General features: G+C 47.6%; 1 protein-coding gene across 1 annotated transcript; it reads right to left on the reverse strand.

Annotated features, from left to right (window-relative positions):
- Nucleotides 1–108: 108 nt before the first annotated feature.
- rps25 (ribosomal protein S25) lies at nt 109–10466 on the reverse strand. The gene is made up of 5 exons (XM_072486558.1): nt 10325–10466; nt 7052–7147; nt 4340–4523; nt 842–940; nt 109–169 (listed from the first exon to the last, which is right to left on the reverse strand). Exons 1-4 carry the CDS (start codon nt 10325–10327, stop codon nt 846–848), a joined length of 378 nt encoding a protein of 125 aa, XP_072342659.1. The 5' UTR covers nt 10328–10466; the 3' UTR covers nt 109–169; nt 842–845.
- Nucleotides 10467–15784: the final 5318 nt, after the last annotated feature.

The following is a 15784-nucleotide window of genomic DNA, read 5'->3' on the forward strand; positions in this document are numbered from 1 at the left end:
ACCATCCTAACCTGACCAAGGGGGTACATTGGATATTCTAATACTTTTAACCTGTGGTCTAACAACCCGCAGAAGCAAGTAGTCAATCAATCACACAACACACATACATTGTGGTACAACATTTTTTATTTTACATTTGTATCTAAATATCTTCACTTCACCCCAGAACCTGAAAAGAAAAAGGAAATGTTTAGATGGTTAAGTTCAGACAACTAATCTGAAAATTCTCAACCTAAAATAAGGTTAAATCTTCAGACACTTCCATGATGTTTAACCCAGGGTAAACTTGATACCTAAAATTAGTTAATGGCAGCAGTCATTTTAAATACTAGTTCCATATGCACGTACAAACTATTCATTCAGACTGGCCCAATCCTGACCTAATATCTACTCTGGTGTTCTTCCAAAGGAGCAACTGTTGTGATCAACACCAGGGACTGTAATCTTAATTGATGCTGCGCAATCATGACCAGAGATTAGAACGCCCCTCAGCTGCCAGGGTTGATACAGAAAAGGGTAAAAATCAAATTAACCGAAGAGTCTGCATCCTAATCAATCTTGTATGCCTCACTATTTAATGCCGGAACCAGCAGCATAGCCAGAGAAACTCAGCGTTGAAACTTTACCAAAAGGCGGACTGCACACTGGAAAGAATTCAAAAGTGCAGGTTGCCTCATACAATCCAGTCTGCTGTGCACTCAGAACATTTAGATGGGGAATGTGCACTCTTGTTCATTGTTGAGAGTTCATAGAAGCACTTCATTCCCCCCCAGTGAAAACGACGGGAAAGATCACTAGCAGCTACAAGGTGAGGAAATACTGATAGCTGTCCGAACAGTACCTGTTTAAGCATCATCTGCAGCAGCAGGTGCATCCCCTCCTTTGGTGTTTCGTGTGTAGATAACCTGTGCTCTGTGTTTGCACACCAGCTTGATCATACCTACAAAACAAAGTTACATAGGATAGTATTTTTCAAACTTTCCCCCAACAGGACCCACTTTTACCTGACGGCCAACCTCCGCAACACACAATTTGTGCTCCCCTTTAAGAGACGGGGGAAGCTTCCTTGGCCCTCACAATCTGTCTAATCAGGTTCACAGGAGAGGGCAATGCGTATGTGTGGGTTTCCTTCCACAAGTCCCAAAAGATGTGCTGTTAGGTAATTTGGACATTCTCAATTCTCCCACTGTATCCGATCAGGCTCGAGTGTGGCGAGTAGGGGATTTCCACAGTAACTTCATTGCAATGTTATGTAAGCCTACTTGTGACAAAGATGATTATTATTATATGGGGATAGGGTAGATAGGTGGGCTTGAGTAGGGTGCTCTTTGTAAGGGCCGGTGCAGACTCGATGGGCCGGCTGGCCTCCTTCAGCACTGTAAATTCTATGATTATATATATATCAGGGAAAGGTTTGCCAGTTCCTTTGAGGTCAGGAAATATTTTTGTACATGTAGGTTGTTGTGAAGGGCAATAGCAACAAAATGCTGCTTCTCCTCCATACTGAATACTCCTCGGAGACGCTACACCAGAAGGCCGACAGCCTCATGGACTAGTGGCATGTTTTTAATATGCTGTCACGGGTCAGCTGTAAGGTAATAATTTACCCAGGGGTCTCAAACACAAAATGAATCTTCATCCACCACTTCGCTTTCAAAATCTGAAACTTCTCTGGGAAGTAGTGGCAAAAACTGCCGATCGGCACAGCCTGATGCGACTGAATATGGCTCACCAGCCTATTGATAGATCCTTTTTATTTTTAAATTTAGAGTACCCAATTCTTTCTTTCCCAATTAAGAGGCAATTTAATATAACCAATTCACCTACCCTGCACATCTTTGGGTTGGGTGATATCCACCCAGACGCAGGGAGAATGTGCAAACTCCACATGGCCAGTGCATGACCCAGGATCAAAGCAGGTCCTCGGCACCATGAGGCAGCAGTGCTAACCAATGCACCACCCTGACAGTTCCCTTACTAACACTGTTTTCTTTGCTACGGGAGTCGAAAGCAATCATCATCTTTCCCTTGCAATTTGACGTTGTTAGTTTGGAATTGAAAAGAACAAAGCTATGCCTCAAATCATCGATCTTGTTTTGTTGGCTGTACAGTGTCTAGCATGTTTGTCCTGCCATGGACTTTCCTGCGCAGCTTACTCCAGCATATTTAGTTGCTAAACCCTGGCCCATTAGTCTCTGCCCCCCTCTTCATATCAAAACAATCTTCAGTTTTCCAAAGTCCTGTTGCCTTGCTTGCAACTAGAAAAATGGAAGAATCTCTCCTCAGTGATTTTGTACCAAACATATTGAAGCCAAGGTCCCGTGACCCATTGCTTCTGGCTGGAAGACTGCATCATTCCATTCAAAAGCTGGACGTGGCCACTTCTCCCTCAATCAAACAGCTTGCTGAATGACCCTCACAGCACCCACTCGCAGGCCGCATCCCAGTTTGAAAAACACTTGACACAGATCAAGCCCAGGGATACAATTCAACTCTAAATTACGGCCAGTTCAGGTTGATCATATAGGAATAATGCAGGTTAAGTGGCGACGAAAGCGAACATCGCCTGGCAGCGGCAGGACAGTTCCTTTTCATGAACCAGGCATGAACATAAAAGACAATGAAAAATGGATAGAAAGACATTCACGTCCACATATAGCCCCAAAGGACAAAGTTGTGTGCGATACAGGACAAGTAAACGTGCAATGCCCTTGCAGCAAGCCCTGTGGATTAAATAACATAAGGAGCGTTTGGGGACAATGGTTTGAGCAATAATTCAGCAAGTGCCCAGTCAGAGTTTATTGGTAAGCTGTTGAAAAACAAAACGTTTGCTAATTCCACTAATTTTATTAAAACAAACTAAACTTTAGGGGCAGCACGGTAGCACAAGTGACTAGCACTGTGGCTTCACAGCACCAGGGTCCCAGGTTCAATTCCCCGCTGCGTCACTGTGCGGAGTCTGCGCGTTCTCCTAGTGTCTGCGTGGGTTTCCTCCGGGTGCTCTGGTTTCCTACCACAGTCCAAAAAAGTGCAGGTTAGGTGGATTGGCCATGCTAAATTGCCCTTGTCCAAAAGGTTAGATGGGGGTTTTGGGTTACGGGGATAGGGTGGAAGTGAGAGCTTAAGTGGGTCGGTGCACCTCCTTCTGCACTATGTTCTAAACCATCATCCATATGAAGTAGCATACTCAGCTGGGTGTAGCATACTCAGCTGAGGTCCCACACTCAGCTGGGACCTATTCATTTAACAAAACCGTAATTATAACTAAAATGAAAAGATGTTTTAGAGTAGTGTCAAATTTGGTCATTTACCTGAAATCCCTACCAGGGACTACCAGCAGCCATGTAACGGGTACACAGCGATCTCCAATCTGACCCTGACTAGGACATATATTGTTCTTTCATTGGAAATTCCTAGTGGAATCATCACCACGAGGACAAAGCAACCTTATGGTGACTGTTGCTGCACTTTCCTGCCAATTCCTCATAACCCTCACAGATCAAGCCTGTCTAACTCACCGACTTAGCGGTTTAATAACCCAGCCTCCCTGGTTGTCTGGGATTTGGAATTCCAACATCCATAAAGAATTTCCCCTTCATCTTAGTCTTAAACCAATATTGCAAAACTATGCCCCTGTCCAGAGGGCCAGCACAGAAGGGATGGGTCGAATGGCCTCCTCCTGTACGTAACCATTCTACGAACCCCACAAACTATGCTAAGAATGGATTTAATTAAATAAACAAAATCCTTTGTTTCCGAGTAACTGTGGGGTAGTCAGGAGTCTGTAGAGAGATGGGCTGAGGAAACTACAATTATACCCTGAACAAAAATAATATAGAACATTTATACTTAAATCAAATGATACAGCCAAAATGCTATGCTGCCCATGTCACTATTCACAAAGCAAGCTCAAATCTCACTAACCGTGAACATGTTCTATGTGACAAGCAGCTGAATTGTTTCTAGAAATAACATGGTGGTAGCGGTTAGCACGGTTGCCTCACAGCGCCAGGGACCTGGGTTCAATTCCTGCCTTGAGTGACAGTGTGGAATTTGCACTTTCTTCCCGTGCCTGCGTGGGTTTCCTCCCAGTCCAAAGATGTGCAGGTTAGGTGGATTGGCCATGCTAAATCTGTCCCTTAGCGTCCAGTTAGATGGGGCCCCCTGAATAATGGGGAGAGGGTGTCTTCCGGAGGGTCAGTGCAGATTCGATGAGCTGAATGGCCTCCTTCCGCACTAAGGATTCTATGATTCTGGGAATGATTTCTTCCTAAATCACACCAAAAGCCACTGCCGCATTGAAGAAGTAGCCCAAAGATATGTGATGGTCTATGATTACCTTTCGCAAGCAGCTCCTGCAGGGCAGCCCTGGCCAGAGAACCTCTGATTTTTAGTCTTTCAGAGACAACTGCAGGCGTGATGAGTTTGTAGTTCGGCACCTCTTTTAGCAGTTTATCATATGTGGCCTTGTCAAACAGGATCAAGTTGTTCAGCTTGTCTCTCACTTTTCCTTTGGACCACTTCTACTCGATTGTACAAAAACAAGGATCGTGGTTAGTAGGCTGCAACACATCTGCAGCTTTAGCAAAACATTTAATTATCAATGCACTCAACTGGAAATACCAATAGAAGAGACAGAAATTGGTGACACACTAAGTAATTACAATCCCACCACATAAAACAAGCACGTTCATGCTAATGTGATTTGCCTGATATGTAGTGGGCGATAGATCTATTCGAATGAAAACATTTCAACAGTTGACCTAACCCAATGGGTCAATTATCAGCTTCCTCAAGTCTTCATACCCTGACTGTGCCCCTCAGTTAAGAGTGCAACCAGCCAAGGATGACTTCAGGCAGCATCACTCCAGTCACAACCGAGCTGTTAGCATGCCTGCCAGGGGATTTTCACAGTAACTTCATTGCAGTGTTAATGTAAGCCTACTTGTGACAATAATAAAGATTATTATTATTAAGTTACTGTGAAAATCCGCTAGTCGCCACACTACAGCACCTATTCGGGTACACTGAGGAAGAATGTCCAATTTGCCTAACAAGCACATATTTCGGGACTTGTGGGAGGAAACCCACGCAGATACGGGGAGAACGTGCAAACTTCGCACACGCTGGGAATCGAACCCGTCCTTTGGGCTGTGAAGCAATAGTGCTATCCACTGTGCTACCATGATGCCGCAAGTTTCAATCTTTAGCCTGTAAAGAATTACTGATTGCTGGTTGGAAAGGGGCAATAAAGCAAACAAGAGGATAATGACAGCTTCTACACACTAATGCTTTACAATGATCTATGTTGAAAGTGCTTGGCAGAGCCATGTTTTAAACAATTAACATTCTGATCCTCCAAATATTCATCATGAAAGGGATTAGCCAGCACCAGTAACATGAAAATCTCTCCAATCAAGATGGTTAGGAAACAATTTGTTCCTGAAAAGCTGCGAGCTATGGACAACAAGTTCTCTCTGGCCACTGGGGAAACAGTGAAAATGATTGAAGATTCATTTGTTGGCCCTTGCTGAAGGCAACAGATCCAATGATCTTTCTCACTGGTGCTACCTTCTTCACTCTTTTCAAATGATCCTATTTGTACTAAACAAAATATCTGTCAATGGATTGTCTAACATTGACCCAATATTAATTTCACCAAAGCACATTTAACTTGGTTTTACTTTTTTTTAATAAAAAAGTGTTATATCTTCATACCATCCTGTAGCTTTACTTCCGAAGAGAGCAGAAGGTAAAAAGATTCACCAGTGTCCAGACCAGACTCAAAGTCAGGGTTGTAAAGAATCAACAGATGAAAATAAGCACCACAGAGTAGATACATATATACATACACACACAGGCTACCTCCCGTTATTTCACCTAGCACAATTAGAACTCGATCAACCCCACCTTTCCAGAACCAAATACAGATTGATCCTTCCAAAGCGAGTCAATTAAATTTAAGTTGATTCCTTCCTATCCCGAGTAATATACACAGTCAGAAAACAAACTTAATACAACCAACTCAAAAGAAAACATTGGAAGCAACACTCAACAAGGGCAGGTAACATCTTCAAAAGAACAGATAATTGCTTTTGTGTCCTAAATGTTCAGTTCCCTTTTCCAGATCTCTTCACAGATGCTGACTGACCCAGAGTTTTGGTGTTTCAGCATTTGAATCTTTTCCTTTACAGGTCATATTAGGGAGGCTATGAAAATATAAATTAGTAGACCATTCAGCCCATCCCTCATTTGATAACATGATCTGATTGTGGCTTCAATTCTACTTTCCTAACCACCCCAATATCGTGACTCCACTTGTCAATCAAAACTTAATCAGCCGTAAAAATATTCAATGACCCTAACTACCTCCACTGCACGGAATCGAATTCCACATAGGAATGACCCCCAAGGAGAATCAAATTCTCACCTGAACCTTAAATGGGAGACTTTTTTTTTTTTTAATAAACTGTATCCCCTAGCTCTAGGAATTTGTATGTTTCAATAAGATCACCTCACATTCTTCTAAATACAGGCCCAACCTGTCCACATAAACTAACTCCTTCATCTAATCTATCAGTTGAGTAAATCAACTCCGAACTACTTCTGAGGATCTTTTAAGGAGACCAAAACTCTACACAATACTCCAGATGCGATCACACCAACACTTTTTCCTACTTTCATACTCCATTTCCCCTTGCAATAAACATGAGATTTGTCTTCCAACTGACTTGCTGTACCCCCAGACTAACATTTTGTGATTCGTATACCAGGATACCCAGATTTTTCTGCGTCTCAAGAGTACTGATAATCTCACAATTTAAATAATTTGCTCCTTTCAATTTGTCCTGCCAAAACAAATAAGTTCATTTTCCCACATCACACTTCATCTGTCAACTTTTTGTCTAGTTCCTTAACCTAGCTATAGCCCTTTGCAGACTCTATGTCTTCTTCACAACTCACTCCCTTGTCTTTGTCATAATCAATTTACCATTCATTCAAGACACGGATAGATTGTAAATAGTTGAGGAAATCTACATAAAGGACATACCTTCTTCTTGGCCTTGCCTCCAGTTTTGTTTACTGGATCTTTATCTTTTTTGCCTCCTTTACCCCCATCTTTCTTCTTCTTGTCATCTTTAGGAGGCTAGAAGAGGAATTTCATAGACTATTATATCAACTATATAGTAGCGGCTACCAATAATATACTGTGCGATACAAAGCTTTTCAATTAACCTAACCCTCCAACTAAAAGCAACCATCTCCAAACCCATCAGTAATTAATGCAGGAGATCACTTCCATGTGGACGGCTAAAGGAACAGTCAGTGATCTCACCTTTCCATGGGATCACCCAGATCAACCTTTGCCCCATACCCTTTTGAAGGTTTTGGGGGGGGGGGGGAAGAGAGAGACTAACTCATTTTTAAAATTAATATTCGATCAATCACCAATTGCGCAAGAGTTCCAAACTTCCACTTCCCTTAGCTATCAGAAATTTATTTTAATTGAGGGGTCCGGCTCTAATTTATTTGATTAGTACTTGACCCCACGAGGAGAAAGTTCCTCACATTTATCTGCCCCTTTTAATATGGATCAAATCTCCCTTTTAACCATCTAAATTCCACAGAACATGGTGCCAAATTTAAAGCAAAATCCACCCTGTAATGACCCTCAAGGGACAAGAGAATTGCTCCTCATCCCCATCTTAAAGAGAGGTGGGGGGGGGGGGGAAGAGAAAGAGGTGGGGGGGGGGGAGAATGAGAGAAAGAGGGGGGGGGGGGGAGAATGAGAGAAAGAGGGGGGGGAAGAATGAGAGAAAGAGGTGGGGGGGGGGGAGAGAATGAGAGAAAGAGGTGGGGGGGGGGAGAGAATGAGAGAAAGAGGTGGGGGGGGGAGAGAATGAGAGAAAGAGGTGGGGGGGGGGAGAGAATGAGAGAAAGAGGTGGGGGGGGGGGAGAGAATGAGAGAAAGAGGTGGGGGGGGGAAGAGAGAAAGAGGTGGGGGGGGAAGAGAGAAAGAGGTGGGGGGGGAAGAGAGAAAGAGGTGGGGGGGGAAGAGAGAAAGAGGTGGGGGGGGAAGAGAGAAAGAGGTGGGGGGGAAGAGAGAAAGAGGTGGGGGGGAAGAGAGAAAGGTGGGGGGGAAGAGAGAAAGAGGTGGGGGGGAAGAGAGAAAGAGGTGGGGGGGAAGAGAGAAAGAGGTGGGGGGGGAAGAGAGAAAGAGGTGGGGGGGGAAGAGAGAAAGAGGTGGGGGGGGGGGAAGAGAGAATGAGGTGGGGGGGGAAGAGAGAATGAGGTGGGGGGGGGGGGAAGAGAGAATGAGGTGGGGGGGGGGAAGAGAGAATGAGGTGGGGGGGGGGGGAAGAGAGAATGAGGTGGGGGGGGGGGGAAGAGAGAAAGAGGTGGGGGGGGGGGGAAGAGAGAAAGAGGTGGGGGGGGGAAGCGAGAAAGAGGTGGGGGGGGAAAGCGAGAAAGAGGTGGGGGGGAAGCGAGAAAGAGGTGGGGGGGAAGCGAGAAAGAGGTGGGGGGGGGGGATGTGCGAGAAAGAGGTGGGGGGGATGTGCAAGAAAGAGGTGGGGGGGATGTGAGAGAAGGGGGGTGTGAGAGAAAGAGGTGGGGGGTGTGAGAGAAAGAGGTGGGGGGGGTGAGAGAAAGAGGTGGGGGGGTGAGAGAAAGAGGTGGGGGGGTGAGAGAAAGAGGTGGGGGGGTGAGAGAAAGAGGTGGGGGGGTGAGAGAAAGAGGTGGGGGGGTGAGAGAAAGAGGTGGGGGGGTGAGAGAAAGAGGTGGGGGGGTGAGAGAAAGAGGTGGGGGGGTGAGAGAAAGAGGTGGGGGGGTGAGAGAAAGAGGTGGGGGGGGTGAGAGAAAGAGGTGGGGGGGGTGAGAGAAAGAGGTGGGGGGGGGTGAGAGAAAGAGGTGGGGGGGGTGAGAGAAAGAGGTGGGGGGGGTGAGAGAAAGAGGTGGGGGGGGGTGAGAGAAAGAGGTGGGGGGGGTGAGAGAAAGAGGTGGGGGGGTGAGAGAAAGAGGTGGGGGGGTGAAAGAGGTGGGGGGGTGAGAGAAAGAGGTGGGGGGGGTGAGAGAAAGAGGTGGGGGGGGGTGAGAGAAAGAGGTGGGGGGGGTGAGAGAAAGAGGTGGGGGGGGTGAGAGAAAGAGGTGGGGGGGGGGTGAGAGAAAGAGGTGGGGGGGTGAGAGAGAAAGAGGTGGGGGGGGTGAGAGAAAGAGGTGGGGGGGGTGAGAGAAAGAGGTGGGGGGGGGTGAGAGAAAGAGGTGGGGGGGTGAGAGAAAGAGGTGGGGGGGTGAGAGAAAGAGGTGGGGGGGGTGAGAGAAAGAGGTGGGGGGGTGAGAGAAAGAGGTGGGGGGGTGAGAGAAAGAGGTGGGGGGTGAGAGAAAGAGGTGGGGGGGAGAGAGAAAGAGGTGGGGGGGAGAGAGAAAGAGGTGGGGGGGAGAGAGAAAGAGGTGGGGGGGGGTGAGAGAAAGAGGTGGGGGGGGTGAGAGAAAGAGGTGGGGGGGGTGAGAGAAAGAGGTGGGGGGGGGGTGAGAGAAAGAGGTGGGGGGGGTGAGAGAAAGAGGTGGGGGGGGGGGGTGAGAGAAAGAGGTGGGGGGGTGAGAGAAAGAGGTGGGGGTGAGAGAAAGAGGTGGGGGGGGTGAGAGAAAGAGGTGGGGGGGTGAGAGAAAGAGGTGGGGGAGTGAGAGAAAGAGGTGGGGGGTGAGAGAAAGAGGTGGGGGGTGAGAGAAAGAGGTGGGGGTGAGAGAAAGAGGTGGGGGGTGAAAGAGGTGGGGGGGTGAGAGAAAGAGGTGGGGGGGGTGAGAGAAAGAGGTGGGGGGGTGAGAGAAAGAGGTGGGGGGGTGAGAGAAAGAGGTGGGGGGGTGAGAGAAAGAGGTGGGGGGGTGAGAGAAAGAGGTGGGGGGGTGAGAGAAAGAGGTGGGGGGTGAGAGAAAGAGGTGGGGGGTGAGAGAAAGAGGTGGGGGGGTGAGAGAAAGAGGTGGGGGGGTGAGAGAAAGAGGTGGGGGGTGAGAGAAAGAGGTGGGGGGTGAGAGAAAGAGGTGGGGTGGGGGGGGAAGTGAGAGAAAGAGGTGGGGGGGTGAGAGAAAGAGGTGGGGGGGTGAGAGAAAGAGGTGGGGGGGGTGAGAGAAAGAGGTGGGAGCGCCGCTAATCCAGGCCGCGGCTGCTGGAAACGTGGGCCGGGCCTTCCCTCCTCAGCCCGGCCCCGACATGGGGATGGTGGGAAGACGCTGCACCCAGTGAATGCCCCCCGCCGCCGGCTGGATGGCGAACCCTCATCCCCAGCGTCCGGCGGATTCCTGTCGCCGCCTCGCTCCCCTCCCTCACCATGTTGTCCCTTCAAGATGTCGGCGTGGAAAAGGAAGAGCCCCTGCTCCGGTAGCCCAGGAAACCCCGGCGAGGCGGCGGCTTCCGGTTACCGGCGGAAACGGCGTCACGTCGCTTCCGGTTTCTATAGAACACACCTCCAGCCAATTGGGATCCAGCGCTTGAGTTCAGCCCAACTTTTCAGCCCAACTTTGTTGGAGTTGCTTCAGTGGCGTGGTGTTCAAATGTTCACTGTTGAAGAAAATGCATAATAAGTTAGTAAAGTGCCATTGTCCCAGATGACCACAGGCTGCTTTCTCCTTTGATGATAATAATAATCTTTAACGGTGTTAATGTAAGCCTGCTTGTGACACTCGTCTTCACAAGTAGGCTTACATTAACACTGCAATGAAGTTACTGTGAAGGTAACTAGTCACCACAATCCGGCGCCTGTTCGGGTACACAGAGGGAGAATTAAAAATGTCCAATTTGTGGTAAACACACTAGTGTTATGTGTAGTACGGCACTGCCCATATATTACAGGTACGACGGTAAATCCCTGCCTGCTGGTTCCGCCCAGGCACAACATCTTGTTCAATAAAGCCTCGATTATTCCACCATTCTCGTCTCGTCGTACATCACAATTCACCTAACAAGCATGTCTTTCAGGACTTGTGGGAGGAAACCGGAGCACCCAGAGGAAACCCACGCATACAATGGGAGACTCCGCACAGACAGTGACCGAAGCCGGGAATGGAACCTTGACACTGTGAAGCTACCGTGCTAACCACTGTGGTGCCGTGTCACCACTGTACAGGGGGGGATGCGGAGTAGAGCTGACTGATGGTGATTTAACCTGAGGATCACCACACCTCAGGCAAGGTTAAGAAGGTGGGACCTTCGTCAATAGCCTCAGCCAGAACGGGAATTGAACCCACACTGCTGGTCTCATTCTGCATCACAAACCAGCTGCCCAGCCCACTGAGCTAAACCCGTCCGCCCAGAATTGCACCCCTTGACCGAAAATTGAACCCGGGCCAAAGTGGTGAGAATGCCGAAACCTAACCACTAGACCACCAGGGAAGCTAAAGCCGCAAAAGTCCCAGATGACAATAGGCTGCTTTCCCCTTTCAGAGGGAAAGCTGAGGGGTGGTTGTTTAACCTGAGGACTACCACACCTCAGACGAGGGGTAAGGTTGAGAAGGTGGGGTATTAGTGTGGGATAATAAACGTCAACACAATGAATCAAATATGAACCACACAACATTTCTTGACTCCACCCCATATATTGACCAGAGAACAGTTGTGCTGTTTAATGTACTCATTCAGGAGGTATGGGCATCGCAGGCGAGGTCAGCATTTGTTGCCCACCCCTAGTTGCCCTTGAGAAGCTGGTGGTGAGCCGCCTTCTTGAACCGCTGCAGTCCACGTGGCGCACAGTGCTGTTAGGAAGGGGGTTCCAGGACTTTGGCACAACAACAATAAAGGAACAGCGATACAGTTCGAAGTTGGAATGGTGGTTTCTTTGTGTTAAATGTTTTTTCCTAGGTTCATGGTTGCAGACCCTTTTGAATCTCCATGTCACTGATTGCCTCCAACCCTGTCTCAGAAGTTAATCTATGCTGACGGTATCTTCCTCTCAAGTTTGGACATTTTCTAAACTGTAGGTGAAACTAAACAACGATGTTGCAAAGCTGGCTAACTACTGTAGGATATGGCGCCTTAAGGTCAGCAGAACAAAACATCCTCAAGTATATTCCAACTCCAAAATAGCAGCACCAAGAGGCAATTCAACATCTCTTTGAGTGGCATCAGATTGAATGACAAACAACATCGTGTTTATCTTGGTGTTACCCTTGACTGGTGTTACCCTTGATAGAAAGTTAAAATACAGGACCTCTAGGGTTATAATCGCGGGATTACTCCCTGTGCCACGTGCCAGTGAGGCTAGAAATAGGAAGATAGAGCAGCTAAACACGTGGCTAAACAGCTGGTGTAGGAGGGAGGGTTTCCATTATCTGGACCACTGGGAGCTCTTCCGGGGCAGGTGTGACCTGTATAAGAAGGACGGGTTGCATCTAAACTGGAGAGGTATAAATATCCTCGCCGCGAGGTTTGCTAGTGTCACACGGGAGATTTTAAACTACTATGGCAGGGGCGTGGGCACCGGAGCAATAGGTCAGAAGGTGACAGCATTGAGGGAGAACTAGGGAATAGGGCCAGTATGGCTCTGAGGCAGAGCAGACAGAGAGACGTTGCTGAAAACAGCGGATCTGGTGGCCTGAAGTGCATATGTTTTAATGCAAGAAGTATTACGGGTAAGGCAGATGAACTTAGAGTTTGGATTTGTACTTGGAACTATGATGTTGTTGCCATTAAAGAGACCTGATTGAGGGAAGGACAGGATTGGCAGCTAAATGTTCCAGGATTCAGATGTTTCAGGCGGGATAGAGGGGGATGTAAAAGGGGTGGCGGAGTTGCGCTACTGGTTAGGGAGAATATCACGGCTGTACTATGGGAGGAGACCTCAGAGGGCAGTGAGGCTGTATGGGTAGAGATCAGGAATAAGAAGGGTGCAGTGACAATGTTGGGGGTTTGCTACAGGCCTCTCCACAGCCAGCGGGAGATAGAGGAGCAGATAGTTAAACAGATTTTGGAAAAGAGTAAAAACAACAGGGTTGTTGTGATGGGAAACTTCAACTTCCCCAATGTTGATTGGGACTCACTTAGTGCCAGGGGCTTAGATGGGGCAGTTTGTAAGGAGCATCCAGGAGGGCTTCTTAAAACAATATGTAGACAGTCCAACTAGGGAAGAGGCGGTACTGGACCTGGTATTGGGGAATGAGGCCGGCCAGGTGATAGAAGTTTCAGTAGGGGAGCATTTCGGGAACATTGACCACAATTCAGTAAGTTTTCAAGTGCTGGTGGACAAGGAGAAGAGTGGTCCTAGGGTGAATGTGCTGAACTGGGGGAAGGCTAATTATAACAATATTAGGTGGGAACTGAAGAACCTAGATTGGGGTGGATGTTTGAGGGTAAATCAACATCTTACATGTGGGAGGCTTTCAAGTGTCAGTTGAAAGGAATTCAGGACCGGCATGTTCCTGTGAGGAAGAAGGATAAATACGGCAAATTTCGGGAACCTTGGATAACGAGAGATATTGTAGGCCTCATCAAAAAGAAAAAGGAATCCATTTGTCAGGGCTAGAAGGCTGGGAACAGACAAAGCCTGTGTGGAATATAAGGAAAGTAGGAAGGAACTTAAGCAAGGAGTCAGGAGGGCTAGAAGGGGTCACGAAAAGTAATTGGCAATTAGGGTTAAGGAAAATTCCAAGGCTTTTTACACATACATAAAAAGCAAGAGGGTAGCCAGGGAAAGAGTTGGCCCACTTAAGAATAGGCAAGGGAATTTATGTGTGGAGCCAGAGGAAATGGACGAGGTACTAAATGAATACTTTGCATCAGTATTCACCAAAGAGAAGGAATTGGTGGATGTTGAGTCTGGAGAAGGGTGTGTAGATAGCCTGGGTCACATTGAGATCCAAAAAGACGAGGTGTTGGGCATCTTGAAAAATATAAAGGTAGATAAGTCCTCAGGGCCTGATGGGATCTACCCCAGAATATTGAAGGAGGCTAGAGAGGAAATTGCTGAGGCCTTGACAGAAATCTTTGGATCCTCACTGTCTTCAGGTGATGTCCTGGAGGACTGGAGAATAGCCAATGTTGTTCCTTTGTTTAAGAAGGGTAGCAAGGATAATCCAGGGAACTACAGGACGGTGAGCCTTACGTCAGTGGTAGGGAAATTATTGGAGAGAATTCTTCGAGACAGGATCTACTCCCATTTGGAAGCAAATGGACGTATTAGTGAGAGGCAGCATGGTTTTATGAAGGGAAGGTCGTGTCTCACTAACTTGATAGAGTTTTTTGAAGAGGTCACAAAGATGATTGATGCAGGTAGGGCAGAGGATGTTGTCTATATGGACTTCAGTAAGGCCTTTGACAAGGTCCCTCATGGTAGACTGGTACAACAGGTGAAGTCACACGGGATCAGGGGTGAGCTGGCAAGGTGGATACAGAACTGGCTAGGTCATAGAAGGCAGAGAGTAGCAGTGGAAGGGTTCTTTTCTAATTGGAGGGCTGTGACCAGTGGTGTTCCACTGGAATCAGTGCTGGGACCTTTGCTGTTCGTAGTATATATGAATGATTTGGAGGAAAATGTAACTGGTCAGATTAGTACGTTTGCAGACGACACAAAGGTTGGTGGAATTGCGGATAGCGATGAGGACTGTCAGAGGATAGAGCAGGATTTAGATTGTTTGGAGACTTGGGCGGAGAGATGGCAGATGGAGTTTAATCCAGACAAATGTGAGGTAATGCATTTTGGAAGGTCTAATGCAGGTAGGGAATATACAGTGAATGGTAGAACCCTCAAGAGTATTGAAAGTCAGAGAGATCTAGGCGTACAGGTCTACAGGACACTGAAAGGAGCAACACAGGTAGAGAAGGTAGTCAAAAAGGCATACGGCATGCTTGCCTTCATTGGCCGGGGCATTGAGTATAAAAATTGGCAAGTCAATTCTGGTCGCCACAGTACCAGAAGGATGTGGAGGCTTTAGAGAGGGTGCAGAAGAGATTTACCAGGATGTTGCCTGGTATGGAGGGCATTAGCTATGAGGAGCGGTTGACTAAACTCGGTTTGTTCTCACTGGAACGACGGAGATTGAGGTCTACAAAATTATGAGGGGCATAGACAGAGTGGATAGTCAGAGGCTTTTCCCCAGGGTAGAGGGGTCAATTACCAGGGGGCATAGGTTTAAGGTGTGAGGGGCAAGGTTTAGAGTAGATGGATAAGGCATGTTTTTTACACTGAGGGTAGTGGGTGCCTGGAACTCGCTGCCGGAGGAGCTGGTGGAAGCAGGGACGATAGTGACATTTAAGGGGCATCTTGACAAATACATGAATAGGGAATAGAGGGATACAGATCCAGGAAGTGTAGAAGATTGTAGTTTACTCGGGCAGCATGGTCAGCACCGGCTTGGAGGGCCGAAGGGCCTGTTCCTGTGCTATACTTTTCTTTGTTCTTTGACATAAAAAAAATCTGAGCAAGACTGCCACAAAGATCAAAACACAAAACCGCCAAGCAAATTTACTAATTCTTCATGGGGTGCAGATGCCCAAACCTTCAGGACCTCAGGGCTTACCATCACGAACTTGGCGACAGTGTACTGTGCACCAATATGGTACAATGCATCCTAAACAAGCTTTGTAGATAACTAGCTCAGTACAATGTGTATCATCTATGGTGCCCTCCAATCAACTCCCCTGGTTCCCAGTCCTGAGTAACATCCCGGCCCCTTGCATAAGAAGGGGGATTGCAACAACAAAGCTCCTGGAGAAGGTTTACATCAACTCCAGTATGCCAATGCACAAGGACCTTACCAATCCACCTTCTTGCTGCTCGCCTCCCTTCATGCCAGCCTA

The sequence above is a fragment of the Scyliorhinus torazame genome, chromosome 21 (assembly GCF_047496885.1).
Source record: "Scyliorhinus torazame isolate Kashiwa2021f chromosome 21, sScyTor2.1, whole genome shotgun sequence".
NCBI classification, from domain to species: Eukaryota; Metazoa; Chordata; class Chondrichthyes; order Carcharhiniformes; family Scyliorhinidae; genus Scyliorhinus; species Scyliorhinus torazame.

Coding starts and splice junctions, on each gene's coding strand:
- rps25 (XM_072486558.1), bottom strand. Junction 4,524..7,051: donor GAGGCAAGGCCAAGAAGAAG/GTATGTCCTTTA, acceptor ACAATCGAGTAG/AAGTGGTCCAAAGGAAAAGT. Junction 941..4,339: donor GCAGGAGCTGCTTGCGAAAG/GTAATCATAGAC, acceptor TTTGTTTTGTAG/GTATGATCAAGCTGGTGTGC.